This window comes from Aulostomus chinensis, chromosome 18 (genome assembly GCF_037954235.1).
Source record: "Aulostomus chinensis isolate RoL2024-O1b breed Wild chromosome 18, RoL_Achi_v1.0, whole genome shotgun sequence".
NCBI lineage: Eukaryota > Metazoa > Chordata > Actinopteri > Syngnathiformes > Aulostomidae > Aulostomus > Aulostomus chinensis.
Genome location: NC_141337.1, coordinates 16,415,094 through 16,429,210, shown reverse-complemented (window position 1 = coordinate 16,429,210; position 14,117 = coordinate 16,415,094). Strand labels below are relative to the sequence as shown.

Sequence of the window (14,117 nt, the reverse complement as noted above, 5' to 3'; positions counted from 1 at the left end):
CCTTCAGCTGATAGAGAAATACTTTCTCCTTTAGTGTCTCCGTAGTTGAACAGGACATCTCAGGTACACTGAGATGCCCATGCGTCCACATCGAGGTGCTGCTCAGGCGTGTTCTATTTATTCTCTGGTAGTTTTTTTTAGGAAGCCTCCATTATCACTGTCACACATTCACACTTGGAGACGAAGCTACACTCCCTGCTATTAGGTTTAAGACTCTTTATTGAGTTATTCAGAATACAGATGATCTGGTTATACTTTCCACACACAGTAAAAATCTAAATATAAACAAATATGTAACTGTGGTCCACAGATATAAAGTTCATACGTTACAAGGAACACCAAGTAATATGCTGAATGGAAAACAATTTCCAGAACACTACTCTTTAACAGTTAATACCAGTGATACATAGTTTAAAACGGAGAGAGTTGTGCATTCCAGACATGCAGTGTGGACAAAACACTAAACTGGCTTTTGCTTGCATCCGTTGAGCCCTCAAACTTCCTGGAACACATGCAACCACATCCAGTTACTATTGGGTCTGACCGCTAGGGGTCAACACCAAGACCTTTTTTGATCATGGCCAGCTGGACCTCCTCCATCAGCTCTTTGAGGTACTTGATCTCCCTCGCAATGGACTCAGCCTTCTCCTTCAGCTCCATGTTCTTCCTCTCAAGCACAGCGTGCGTTGAACTAAGCACTTCCTGCTCCGCCCTCTTCTTCTGCCGGTACCGAGTGGCAGCTGTTTTATTCTGCTCCATTTTCTTGAGTTTCTTGTTCTTCGGTGCCTTCAAAGTAACCTTTTCCTCTCCACTAGCACCTGGGAGGGACCCAACTGTGTTGCTAGGTGAGGGGGTACTGGCTTTATAATTGGGCTCAGGGTAGGGCCTGCTTCTGGAGGACGTCGGCGGAGGAGAGGCGGGCGGAGAGGAGTGAACAACCTCGGGCACTGGGTTAACGTTGGCGATCCCAGCTTTGTCTTTGGGGGCCAGCACGAGCATGATGCGGGTTGGGGAGAGGGAGAATACAAGCCTCTGGACCTGAGGGACCACACTCACTACCACTGGCTTCACCTCACTCGCTGAGACATCAACTTCACTGCCCAGGTCCAGGGTGTCAGCTGGGGAACAGCTGGATTCAACATCAGGGGAGGTTGGCTCAGATTTAATTTCCAACTCCTCTTGCAGCTCAGGGACCTCCGGGGCAGGAGACGGAACCTCCTCGTGGTCAATGCGTACTTCAGGCTCAGGAGCAGAAATGGTAGAGGGGTCTGAACGGGCTGATGGGAGGTTGAGGTCAGGAGTAGTTATAGGAGAAGCAGAGGGGAGACTTGACAGGTCACATGTCGGAAAGGAGTCAAGCACCATGGGGCAATCCAGTGAGGCCAGGAGCTCTTCTGGAGAGCCTGGGGCCTCATCACTTGGACCACAGGAGCCAATCAGAGAATCCAGGTCTAACTTGCTCAGGTCCATCTTTTCAGCCATCCAGTCCAGGTCACTGAACACATCGTCTGTGGGGGACAAATGAGACACATATTGTTTAAGAGCTTTTCCACACCTGACAGACGGCTTCCTGATAGCTCATTTATTCACACCACCATTACCTTTGTTGCCATTTGAGACCATCTTGGCATCTCTCAGCTGACCAGAGTGGCCCATCCAGGGGAAAGAGTGCAGGTCTGACTCAGTCCCGGCTTTGTCCTCGTGGAGGAGGACGGTCAGCGGTGAATGAGGAGGAGAATAGAAGGAAGGAGCAGAGAATGATGAAGACGGAGATGAGGAGTTGAGGGGTGACACTGGTGATGCGGCGCCCTCTAATGAGGCCCGTCCTCCTTTGTATTCTTCTTGGTCATGGTGAAAAAGCAGGGAGCCCATGGGGTCAGCCATGGGAGAGGAAGGCTCCAAGAGAAGGGCCTCCATGTCGTCCAGGCCAAACTGTAAGTTTGTCATCATCATGGTCATAGTGGCTGTTGTTGGTCACAAATGGGGTGTGACACGATGTTAGAAAGGCGTCAAACTCTTTTATGCTGTCGAATGCAGCAGTGCTGAGGGTTTCTACGAAGGACCTGAAAGCACAAAGAGAGGACATTTCAGAAATATGCCATCATCAATATTATGAGTGTGACTACTATGAGTAATTAAATTAAGTTTTGTGGCAAAAAAGGGAAGGAAACATCTAGTATTTAAGGACATATATGATTAAGTGTCATGAAAATGACGGTTCTGGTGTCCAACATTTTGGCACAACACTGCCCCCATCACTGCAGTGCTCCAAATGTAGGTCACATGATTCAGGCAGCCTTGTGACTCTGACGTCACACTATTTCCAAAGGAGGTCACACGGTCCGCCATCCTCGGTCTCAAACAACCACCTTGTTGTAGGGTCTCGCTCGACCGCCATTTTGAAAAGAGACGAAACGAGTCAATTTCACTGCCACGTTGGCATCAAGGAAAACCCGAGAGGCAAACAATGGAGCTCAGAAATTTGGTTTGAAAACAGCTGGATTCCTATGAGCAAAATGGAACCTATTAAACGAGACGACTAGCACCATATTCTGCTGTAAAAGAAAAAAAACATTAATAAAATTCAACTGTATGTTACATAACGCCATCCGTAGTTTAACCTTTATTTCAAAACAAACTTAACAAGTACAGTCGTCTAATACAGAGATTATTATAATACATTTAATTGATCGTATATGATTAAACTGATTAAAAACTCGGTTAATCTTATTTCCCGTCGGCCTCACGTAGGCCCAACAGCTGTCACGTCATTGTCCGGACATTCACCACAAAATAAATAATACTTACGACATTTTGTTGAGTTAGAAGTAACTCAGTGCACTGGCTGGATGCACTGTTTTGTTGGCTGCTGCTGGGTCGCTGCACACTTTTACATTGCCATTTCGGCAAAAAGAGCAATTTCGGACAACTCTTATCAGGTCTGTGGCTTCGAAGAAAATGGCGCAGGTCGAGGCGTGGGGCGTGTATAGATTTCCTCAGAGACTGGAGGTATCCTTCCGCGTAGTGCCCGTATTATCACTCCGCTAGAGTTTGTGCAAGGCATTTCACGCTCACACACGTCCTAAAAGAAAACTACTACACTTGGGATGTGAATACAAGCTTTTTATTATTATTATTTATTATTGTTATTATTATTATTGTTATTACAAGATTGTATGACAAGAGTAATTCAAATTAGTTAAGTTTTTAAGTTTTTGGGTTTTTTTTAGCTGTAACCTTCGCTTAAGTACAGCTTTGACAAGTCAAACATTTCATTTTTTGGTGTTAAAATGATAAATGTTAGTTAAGTAGGCGGAGAAGTGAGCAAGACATTTCAAATATTCTTGAAATATTTGTAAACAAACAGTCTTTTAAAATGCTTTGTTAAATATTAACAGTTTGCATGATGTTCTTTTTGGATGTAGAAAAGATATGAAACAGTTTCAGGATGCTACACCTGAAGGCTACTGATCAAGTGAGGCTGGAGCATTACGAAACAAAAATCCCCATCTTTGTTGTTAAGAAGCAGAAAGATTATACATCTACACATACTGGACTTCACCCAAAAATTATTTTGTCTTTGAAACATTCATTATTATGCGTCTTGGGGTCAGAATTTTTTTTTTGTTTCACTGCTGCATCACTTTCTTTTATCCAAAACAAAGAAAGAGCCAGCCACATATGGTTAGCTTGAAGGTCATACTAACCGAAGCCAACCAACAAAACTGTTCAAAAAAACGTAAGTTGACAAACTCTAAATGTCGTCATTTTGTACTCAACCAAAGTGACTCTTACCCTTCCGGTTTGGTGCTGCCATGAATGAGAGTAAGCAAGTTAATTCAGTGGAGTACAAGTCGGTCAGGCATCGTAACGCCAACAAGGGCTGAACTGGAGTTGTTATAGTTTCAAAGTGTTAATGGAGGACTGGGCATATTGTTGGTTAAAGAATACGGTGGAACAGAATAAAACAAAATAGTACTATAGAGTTGTAGTTGGTGGCCATATCTGCCGTTAGCTTCAAACTAATTAGACGTGCTTTCGTTTGGGGGGGGGGGGGGTGCATTCTTGTGTCACTAAAAGTGGTGCAGCAGTGAAAAAAGTGCTTGAAAGGCAAAGTATACCCTTTTAATGCTATAAGATCTTAAACAGGGTGAGTTTTCCTGGGGGATACCAGAGGCTCTGAATTCCTTTCCTCCTGAGGGCCTCAGATTACTTCAATGATATTCAAATGCAGAGTTTTTTTCATTCAACAAAACATTTCCCACATATAATTCAGATAATCTAGTTCATCCTGTAGATTCTGAGCCAGCAGGTGTACTCTGCTTGAAAACCTGCTCTTCGTGGACTTCCTCAGCCTCTGTATATCTTTCTCTTTGAAATACTGATCCATTTCCTTGTCAAAGGCCCGAATCAGTCTTACTGATGACATCCCACCTGTGGGCACAGCAGAAGTCCTCCCACCATTGTTCATTTCACTCCTCAGCACTGACTGGGACAGATGAGCCACCCTCAGTGCATCCAAGTGGGCCCCTGCCCTCTGTAACCTGGCGAGGTCATGCCTTTGAAGCTCATTCATCCCGCAGAGGATGAAGACTAAACAGTGCTCTATATCAGCTACGTTTGTCTCATAATCTTTGAGTAGTTTCACAACTGTTGTCCGAGTCACAGTCTTCTTGCTGGGCTTGTTAGCGTGAGCGCCCATGCCTCCAGCAGCTGCCACCATGCCAACGCCAACAGCCGTAGCGATCAGTGAGGTGCCCATCGTCACGGGAGCCAGGGCGATGCCCACCACTGCAGTTGCCCCTCCTACAGCACCCGTGGTGCCTCCTGCAATGCCCATGTTTTTGACCCTCTTCTCAAACTTGTCCAGGTTGTTGGACATGGCCGTGATGTTTGCAATGGTGTCCCGCATGCTTTCATTGCGTTTCATCATGAGGAGGTTGTAGAGACGCAGGGCCTGCTTCACTTTTAGGGCTCGCTGATTAAACTCTCTGCAGAGTGACAGAAGAGGCTTTTTAAAAAACAAAAAAACAAACTTCTAAGTACATAGTAAAATGCAGTATTCAAACCAATTTACTTTGACAGTCTCATTATGTAAAAGCTCACGCTCGAACCACGCACCAGATGTGTCGTAATTATGTGCTTTTTTTTTAAAGAAATGTAACAACAAAATTAAGCGCATAAAGAATGCTGCCATTTCCCAAAAAGACTTTCATTCATTTCTCTGTTGTTACCTGATTTCCTGCTCTAGACTGAGGCCATACAGTGACAGAGACATGTGATGAGGTCCTGCAGGGAAAGCAGCACAGGCATTCACTGGACGATGCACATTTTGATCAAGAATTTCTTCGTTAATAAAAGATCAGGTTTTGGTTCTCAGGGTACAGCTTCAATAGCCATCCACCTCTCCTACATTTTCACTCCATCAGCTATGAGTATTCAGTGGATATCCAGGCCAGGGGTCTTGTCTGGCTGTCATAGGTTAGTGTCTAATTAGCAGTTTGAGATGGAACAGTGGAGAACTTATGGGATGGTTTCTATGACAGGGTTGTTACAGCAAACAAATCAGTACAGACAACATTAAAAATGTTTCATCCATCCATTTTCAAAGGTTGGAGCCTATCCCAGCAGCCTTCAGGCGAGAGGCGGGGTTCACCCTGGACGGGTCACCAGTCCATCACAGGACCAGCACATAGAGACAAACAACCATTCACACTCACAGTCACACCTACGGTCAATTTAGAGTATCAATCAGCCTCGTCCTCTCTTGATGTCTTTGGACTGTGGGAGGAAGCTGGAGTACCAGAGAGAACCCACACAGGAACAGGGAGAACATGGAGACTCACACAGAAAGATCCTGTGATGGAGCTGTGAGGTGACAGTGCTGACCACTGCACCACTGTGCCGCCCAAAAAAATGTTTAAATTTTTGCAAATGTATTCAACCTCTCTTCCTGACTGTTAGTCCTAAAGCTTGCTGAAATGTGATTGGTCAGTATTGCTACAATGTACCACAGTGCCTTCATTCACCAAACATCTTAAGGCTAAAACGTCGCTCTTAAATTGCTGATTTAAGGGAAAAAAGAACATCTCATTCCTTTTTTTAGGATTCCTAAATTTCCCATCTGAGAGAATTTAACAAGATTTTTTTCGAGCTAAGAGCAGCTCCTAAACGGAGGAAAGGACCTGGAAGCTAGTTCTCGTATTTCTGGATAAGGGTTGTAGATGGTCTGTTTGTTTTGCTACATTTTTGTGTTATGACCCCTTTTTTTCTCCCCTACTTGAAATAAGGCATGGTACCTCCTCCGATGACGTCTTTATTACTCCTTTGCACATGCTTCACTATGAAAACATTTGAAAGAAAGAATACGGTAACCCACTTAGCGCAGGATTTCTTGCCCTCAGCATTTTTGTGAGTCCTTTCAAAAACTCTTAGCGAGGACGTTATTGAGGAGAACTTCTTGTGATTAAAAACAAATATTTCAGAGGGCGGCATGGCTCAGAGGTCGAGTGGCCATCCAGCAGATGAAGGGTTGCTGGTTCGATCCTCACTTCCCCCAGTGACCATGTCAAAGTATCCTTGAGCAAGATGCTGAACCCCCACCCCCGCAACCCTTGGATGGACGGACAAATAGTTTATTGTTACAGTCCCTTATCTCTTCATATCTCAAAAGTGGGTCACTTGTCGACAGATTCTGCACCTCCATAATGTGTTTGGAGGACATCAGTACCGAACATACTTACTTGACTCTCTTTTCAACCATTTCAGCATCCCATTGATGTCCTGAGAAAAATGAGACAAGACTTCATTCATGCAGGTTTTGTAATGATTCTCTGATTTCAGACTTTCAGGAGTCAGAGAGGATAGACAGACATCTTCAAATGTACTCAATATAAAAGCGGATGAAGGAGTGTGTGAGGTTACCTCTGTGTCCTCTATGGCCGGCTGATGGCCACCTGGGCGGTTTAGTTGGGCCTGAGGAGGCATCATCCATGGTTGAGCAGAAATTAATGAATCCGCAAACACGGTTGCTTAAATCTACCAATTGACAACTTAATAATAAGAATAAGAAAAGAATACTTTATTCAACCCACACTGGGGGGACTTTAATAGTTTCTGCAGCATTTACAGAGATAGGATGAGAAGTTGAGAGAGGAGCTCTAAATCACTCTCCAAGTCTGGATGAATATGTTTGTGACTCTTTGATACACACACCCTGCTAATTAAATACCTTTTAACAACCTCTGTTGCGCCTAATGAAAAAAGTTATTGTGAAATTACATTATTTTGAATGTAAATGTGTGTGTGTGTGTGTGTGTGTGTGTGTGTGTGTGTGTGTGTGTTACCATGTTATGATCATCATTAGGCAGAACTGTAACGTAGTCAGGAATCTCAGTGTAAACTGGTTCTGTTGCTCCATTTATTGAAGGCGGGGCCGGAGGACTGAATGCAGGTGGTGATCTGACCTGTTATAGAAAAAAAGACACTTTTCTAAATACATCTGAATGATTCGATCAGCACGAAACCAAAAGATGTAATGTTGCCTTGCGTTATCAGTTTCCAGAAGTCTCCCTCCAATCAAAATTCTTACTCCAGTCGAACCGGAACTTGGAAGTTTGACCGAATGTTTTTAAATTAATCTGCAGGAGGGATAAATGTCTTCCAAACCAAGTTAAATCTCAATTTGCCTACAAGCACGATTTCTGACATCACATATAGTTTGGGAGCAATGTCAAAAAAATTGTACTTAATTGTGAGAATCTGCTGTTCATGCTGACTTGACAGTCCGACACTGGAAATGCAGGAAACGAGGGTCTTGATGTCAGTTGTTCCCAGAGGGCATGACCAACACCTTTTGTTACTATTGTTGCAGGTTCATCACCTGTCAGCTGTTGGCGGCTCTCATACCTGTAGGGGTGATCCTCCATACAGCGACGCTGAGTTGGTGATGGACGAACGCCTGTACGCAGACGAGCGAGACGGACCTGTAGGTCTGTAAATACCCGTGGGCTGAAAATCAATATTGTTAGCGTTAGAGAGTCATAAAAGATCGTCACAGGTTCCTGAGCATTTGTGCTGTTAATTGCTGGGTTGGACAAACAAAGGTGGAACTCTATAGAAGAATAAAATAGCTTTGAATAATAGGGGGAAAAATGAATATATGAAATAATCGTGTCATTTACCATTTCACCGGGTGTCCCAGAGATGTCAAGAAGCATGTTGGAGTCCACGGAGGAACTCCTCTGATACTGCGTCTCTTCTGTTCGTCTCTAGCCAGGTGACAAAAAAGAAATAAATTCAATATTTGACGCTTTTAAAGCTTTTTTTTTTTTTTTTTAGTGGTTTGGGATTCCGCTAGAAAGAAAATCCCTTTCAGATAAATCTCAAAGAGGGTGGATGATGCGTTCAGGAGTGTTGGCTGGATTTGGAAAAGTGAAACTGTCAGTTGTTACCTCAGGTATTTGTCGCGTGTTGGAAGTTTGCGTATCGTGACAGTTGGAGGGAGGGGGAGGTCGCGGAGGTGGAGGAGGAGGACGTCTTTGCTTGTCGCTATCAGTTTGAGGCTCCTGTGGAAAAATGACGTAAGAAATATTGTGTTGGAAGTATCAGCAAAAGACAAGCAGAGCTAAAACATGCAGTACTTCAAGTTCAACATGATGGTTGATAAGGAAACAATGACAGCAGCTGAGTAGCAGTAGTAAAAGAATGGGCGGAGCTTGGAATGATGACATTGACAATGCTTATGAGTTTGCACTTCGGCTGTTTTCCACAATACTGGAATGTTAAATGATCCTCTTTTATAATTTCATTGAGAATATTACCATTAAAGTGCCCCCCCCCACACACACACACACACACAAACACACCATTTTGATGCTTTGCATAAACACCACGACAATAATACTGCCTCCTAAGAGTGTTTTGTTGCACTCTGGCTGGTTCCGCAAGAGACGTGTGACCAAACACTATGTCCCTTTTGCACAGTCATGGTTAAAATCTCCACTGCCAGTTCAGAGGTGGAACAATCCGCCCCCTCACCCGTCCCTGTGTACCTTTATACAGACAGCAAGGCCCAACAGTGGCGTCATATTAACAGAATCAACAGAAATGCGTCTTTACTTTCACATGCTGGGGTCAACGTCACAACAACTAGGTGATTTTTACTGCTTAGGCACTGCTGAAGAGTGACTCATGACCCAAAAACCGTTGTCGAGCTTATCTTCCAGCTCTCCGTGAGAACGCAAACCAGGGGACTTCCCCAAACCTCAGACTGTTCCTTTCAGATGAGTCTTATTTGTTTTTTGTAATGTTTCACTTACGGTGTTCATTCATGGAGTAAAAATGCACTTATTTGATTGTGAAAAACTCTGATTTACCTTCGCACTTGTGTCAGTATTGGAGGTAAACTGATCATCTCCATTAGGTGAAGGGTTCAAGCAGGTCACATATGTCAGGTTCTGTGGTCGGGTAGGTGGACGAAGAGGGCAAGGGTCCTCAGTATTATGGCAACTCTGAGAAAAAGGCCGGACTATACATTACATCCACACTGGTAATTCCCACATAATGACTTTAGTGACAATATCCTAGTAACTCACCACCGTGCTGCCAGCTTTGTCAGCAGTGTTGTTGTTATTCTTCGACTTTAGAGGATATTTAGACCTGGGCCGAGGTACAGGCTTAACCTTGATGTCTGACTGGTTTCCATTTGTGAGCTCAGGCTGACAAAAAGAAGGCAAAAAAAAAAAAAAAACAGATAAGGGAACAAAGCAGAAAGTTACGGTAAATTTCTAGCGAGACTCTTTACTTCCTCTACAGATGCAAACATTATAATGCTGAACACACAGCTGTCAGGAATTCAGAGATCTACAGTAAACGGGAAAGCCTGCAATGTTTTGTTTGTTTTTTTACCATTGATTCAAGCGGGTCTTCAGACGGTGAACTCTCACAGGTGCTGGTGGCAGATGTCATTGTGTAGTTCGTGCTGGGGGCTGGGGGGGTGGGATCGTGACAGAAATTAGATATACGCGTTGATTTATCAGAGATACATCAGAAATATACTGTAACTTGCGTATGTCATCATTGTCTTCCTAAAATGTTACCATGATGTTTAAGAACCATTCCCCAAATCACAAAGAATCTTGCACGGTTGTTGTTTTGACACTGCGCCCTCCTGACCTTTGTGTCATAAAGACGTCCAGAGCTGCTCGCCCTCACAAACCCCCTAAAGCAAATATTAGATGTGGGGGGGGGGGTTGCTCCGAGTCCACAGTTGGGAATATGACACCCCTCTTACCCCTTTATGTAATACTTATAATAATGGCTAATATAATTAGCCAAGCTAACCTAATAAAGCTTTACATGATGTCAGAGCCACCAATTGCATAACAGCAGTCTCTCCTGAGTAATTCATCAGTTTCTGACTGCTAAAACTACTTGGTCCATATGCTCTCAAGCCTTTATTCCTATGATAACTGATACTGTTTCACCTTTATCCAATGTCTGACATAATAATTAGAATGATTGACAGCTGAATGCATTTAGCTGCTCGGGATCCCGTCCACACTGGTTTACTGTCGTGGTTACGGGGACGTTAATGGAGCATGTAGCTGTTCTTGTTCAGTTCTGAATCGGGTAGTGAAATGTACAATTTAATTAACTGTATAAGTGAGTCAATGTTTTAAAAGAATATTAAACATCCACACTCCTGTTTCGAACACACCGCTGCAAATCAAGACTGCACGACAACACAAGTTGCTTGCTGTTAGCTTCAGTTAGCACAGAAACCGACAAAGCCCCGTTCTTCGAGTGTGTAGAACCATAGGACCGTGTGCACTTGACCGCTCATAAATAACGAAACACCTCACAGCACTCACCAGCATATTTGATTCAACCCAAAGTGTGCATGTGTCTGTGTGCGTATGTTCCTCAGTCATGCCTGAACATAAAGCCTCAGGGATGAGATTTTTTGGAGTAGATACTTACATGACCTCCCCTCATACCAGAAACTCTGCAAGCTTCACCTCCATGGGTGTGATTTTGAAAAGGAAAAAAAAAATGCTTGTACAATAAGAATAGTCAGGATCTCCCCCAAAGTATTTAAAGGCAAAAAAAAGAGAAAGAAATTAAATTAAGTGTTGTTTCCCCCTCTTGCCAATCCCATGTATCCGTGACAGAGGGCATTTCTAGGCTAAAGGGGCAGAAATATTGGACATTTGTACGTTTGTTTTAGCAACCATTAATGCTGAATTCAATTCTCTCCTGGAAATTAGAAGAATACCTTAATACTTTGATCAAATGAAGGGACTTACTGTCATGCTCCGGTTTAAAAGAGGTCACTATAATCCAAAGTATATTCAGTTTTATCTTTTGTGGATCCAGCACAAGAAAGGTAACGCCATTTCTCACAGAGGTTTAAGGTGTTGTCTTGAAGAACCAGATATGCCAAAGATGCCAACTCCTCCCTCTGCTCTGTCTTTACGTCCCTTCATCCCCGTCATCGAGTGTAAGTCTGAAGGTGTTTGACACCCCGTCACAGTCAAAAAGAATGGGTGGATCCTTGTCTTAGTCGTTTAAAATGGAAAGAAGGCTAATATGTCAGCATGGGCGTTCAGAAAAACATGTACGTGTTAACGTTTGACCACACATGTCAGTGTATCCATCTTGATTCCTTCCGTGATCTGAACCTTCACCCAGATGCACTACCTGAACCCTTAACCCTGTCTAGGAGTCTTTAAGTTTGAACAGTTTGTAGGGAGTAGCAACTACTTGAAGTGGATCAGTGAGGGTGACTCTGTGTGTCTCACTTTCTTGAAGCATTTTTTTTTGTCCATGTGTAAATCAGTCAGAAGTATTTGTTGTGGATCTTGTAAGGGATTTCATCTCAAACTTGTTTGACAGGCTCGGTGAGTGCTGAGGGATTTTATCTGCAACTGCATCGAGTCAGAGGAAGAAGCAGTGTTGAACGTCAAGGGTGACCCACCTGGACTTTTTCTTTTCAAATTTGTGAAAGACTAATTCTTATCCAGTGCTGCGTAGAAGTTCTGGGTACTTGTGAAGTGATGCTTTCAATGATAACAGATTAACTTTATAAAAAAAAGTTCAGTTTGATGTGATCAGGTGTGGAGATAGAAGGGTGTCCAGGTTCAGGGGTCCCTGAAAACTGGTTTTGAGATCAGGACTCTGTGTGGTTTGGATAGTCTGCCGCAGGAGAATATCAGGATTATGAAAGGGTTGATGACTCATGGCAGAACACACACTGTTATGCACTGCACAAGTGAACCACTGAACTTGGCTTCCTCACAGCCCAGGGGCTTTCCCTTAAACCAGCTCTGATCAGACATGGTAGAAATATAGTTTCAGTTCACGGCAAACTTTAAAATACATGTAATTATATGTACACGACCAGTCAAACGTCTGGACACACCTTCTCTTTTCATGGTTTTTCTTCATTTTCATTACGTTTACATTGCAGACTCTCACTGAAGGCATCAAAACTATGAATGAACACATGTGGAATTATGAAGTAAACAAACGTGTGAATATTTTTGATTCTTCAAAATGGCCTCCCTTTGCTTTGATTACTGCTTTGCACACTCTTGATGAGCTTCGTCACCTGAAATGGTTTTCCAGCGGTCTTGAAGGAGTTCCCAGAGATGCTGAGCACTCGTTGGCCCTTTGGCCTTCACTCTGCGGTCCATCTCAACCCAAACCGTCTCGACTGGGTTAAGGTCAGGTGACTGTAGAGGCCAGGTCATGTGGTGCAGCACTCCATCACTCTCCTTCTTGGTCAAGTAGCCTGTACACAGCCTGGAGGTGTGTTTGGGGTCACTGTCCTTTTGAAAAATCAATGATGGTCCAACTAAACACAAACCAGGAGGAACCAAAGATCTCAAATTTGGACTCATCAGACCAAAGTCCACATTTCCACTGCTCTCATGTCATTTCTTGAGTTTCTTGGCCCAAACAAATCTCTTCTGCTTGTTCCTTTTCCTTAGTCGTGGTTTCTTAGCAGCTATTCGACCATGAAGGCCTGGTTGGCCCAGTCTCTCTGAACAGTTGATGTAGAGATGTGTCTGCTACTAGAGCTCTGGGTGGCTTTTATCTGGGCTCTGATCTGAGGTGCTGTTAGCTTGTGATTCTGAGGTTGGTGACTGGGATGAACTCATCCTCAGCAGCAGAGGAGACTCTCGTCTTCCTTTCCTGGGCCGGTCCTCATGTGGGCCAGTTTCATCGTAGCTCTTGATGGTTTTTGTGACTGCGCTCAGGGACACATTTAAAGATTTTGCAATTTCCAGACTGACTGACCTTCAGTTCTTAAAGTAACGATGCACCGTTGTTCCTCTTAGCCGACTGGTTCTTAATGTGAGTTCTAACAGTTGTCAAATAGAGCTGTCAGCTGAGTACCAACCTGACTTCTGTACAACACAACTGAGGGTCCCAACCCATCAAGAAGGCAAGACGTTCCTCAAATGAACCCTGACAAGGCAAACCTGAGGAGTGCAAACCATTTCAGGTGATGACATCGTGACGCTCATTGAGAGAAGGCCAAGGGTTTGCAGCGCTGTCAACAAAGTGAAGGGAGGCTACTTTGAGGAATGTAAAATATTAAACAAATTTAGCTCTCTAAGTTTTCTCTCTGCTACATGATTCCATATATCTTGCTTCATATATTTGATGTCTTCAGTATGTATCAACAATGTAGAAAGTAGTACAAATATAAAAATAAAGAAAAAACATTGAATACCATATATATACTGTAATATATATATATATATATATATATATATATATAGATATATAGATATATATATATATATATGTAATGGAAGTAGATAAGCACTAAACAAAAATCAGGGGCCAGTTTAATATTTCAATAATAGTCTGTGTGAATGAAATGAGAGCCATCAATGACCACGACGTCTGGTACATCCTGGCAGGCCTACTGGTATCTGATCTCAATATCCAGTGGAAACTTCCATTTGCAAAGGGGCATCAGCTTGATGCGTCTGTTTCTTGGTTTCTGCAGAGGGTTATAAACAGCACTCCTAAATGCTGAAGGCCTTGAAAGCACCTTGCTGCCATGCTCACCTGTGTGGGCATTTGACAGGTGACTTCCT

At 43.3% G+C, this 14,117-nt stretch overlaps 2 protein-coding genes across 2 annotated transcripts; both read right to left on the bottom strand.

The window, feature by feature from the left end:
• Nucleotides 1–201: 201 nt before the first annotated feature.
• atf4b (activating transcription factor 4b) lies at nt 202–2,975 on the bottom strand. The gene is made up of 3 exons (XM_086185133.1): nt 2,809–2,975; nt 1,602–2,063; nt 202–1,508 (listed from the first exon to the last, which is right to left on the bottom strand). Exons 2-3 carry the CDS (start codon nt 1,957–1,959, stop codon nt 547–549), a joined length of 1,320 nt encoding a protein of 439 aa, XP_086041259.1. The 5' UTR covers nt 1,960–2,063; nt 2,809–2,975; the 3' UTR covers nt 202–546.
• Nucleotides 2,976–3,100: 125 nt separating this feature from the next.
• LOC147245419 (uncharacterized) lies at nt 3,101–11,552 on the bottom strand. The gene is made up of 12 exons (XM_086185132.1): nt 11,310–11,552; nt 9,910–9,989; nt 9,597–9,719; nt 9,378–9,512; nt 8,454–8,567; nt 8,184–8,270; nt 7,909–8,010; nt 7,347–7,466; nt 6,925–6,975; nt 6,744–6,783; nt 5,235–5,289; nt 3,101–4,991 (listed from the first exon to the last, which is right to left on the bottom strand). Exons 2-12 carry the CDS (start codon nt 9,967–9,969, stop codon nt 4,247–4,249), a joined length of 1,632 nt encoding a protein of 543 aa, XP_086041258.1. The 5' UTR covers nt 9,970–9,989; nt 11,310–11,552; the 3' UTR covers nt 3,101–4,246.
• Nucleotides 11,553–14,117: the final 2,565 nt, after the last annotated feature.

What these genes read in the sequence shown, in the direction of transcription:
- LOC147245419 (XM_086185132.1), bottom strand. Translation starts at nt 9,969, where the DNA reads ATGACATCTGCCACCAGCACCTGTGAGAGTTCACCGTCTGAAGACCCG. An exon ending in ATACTGACACAAGTGCGAAG is followed by an intron (nt 8,568 to 9,377) that starts GTAAATCAGAGT and finishes ATTTTTCCACAG; the next exon opens with GAGCCTCAAACTGATAGCGA. An exon ending in AGTCTAGAGCAGGAAATCAG is followed by an intron (nt 4,992 to 5,234) that starts GTAACAACAGAG and finishes GTCACTCTGCAG; the next exon opens with AGAGTTTAATCAGCGAGCCC.
- atf4b (XM_086185133.1), bottom strand. Translation starts at nt 1,959, where the DNA reads ATGACCATGATGATGACAAACTTACAGTTTGGCCTGGACGACATGGAG. An exon ending in GGTCTCAAATGGCAACAAAG is followed by an intron (nt 1,509 to 1,601) that starts GTAATGGTGGTG and finishes TGTCCCCCACAG; the next exon opens with ACGATGTGTTCAGTGACCTG.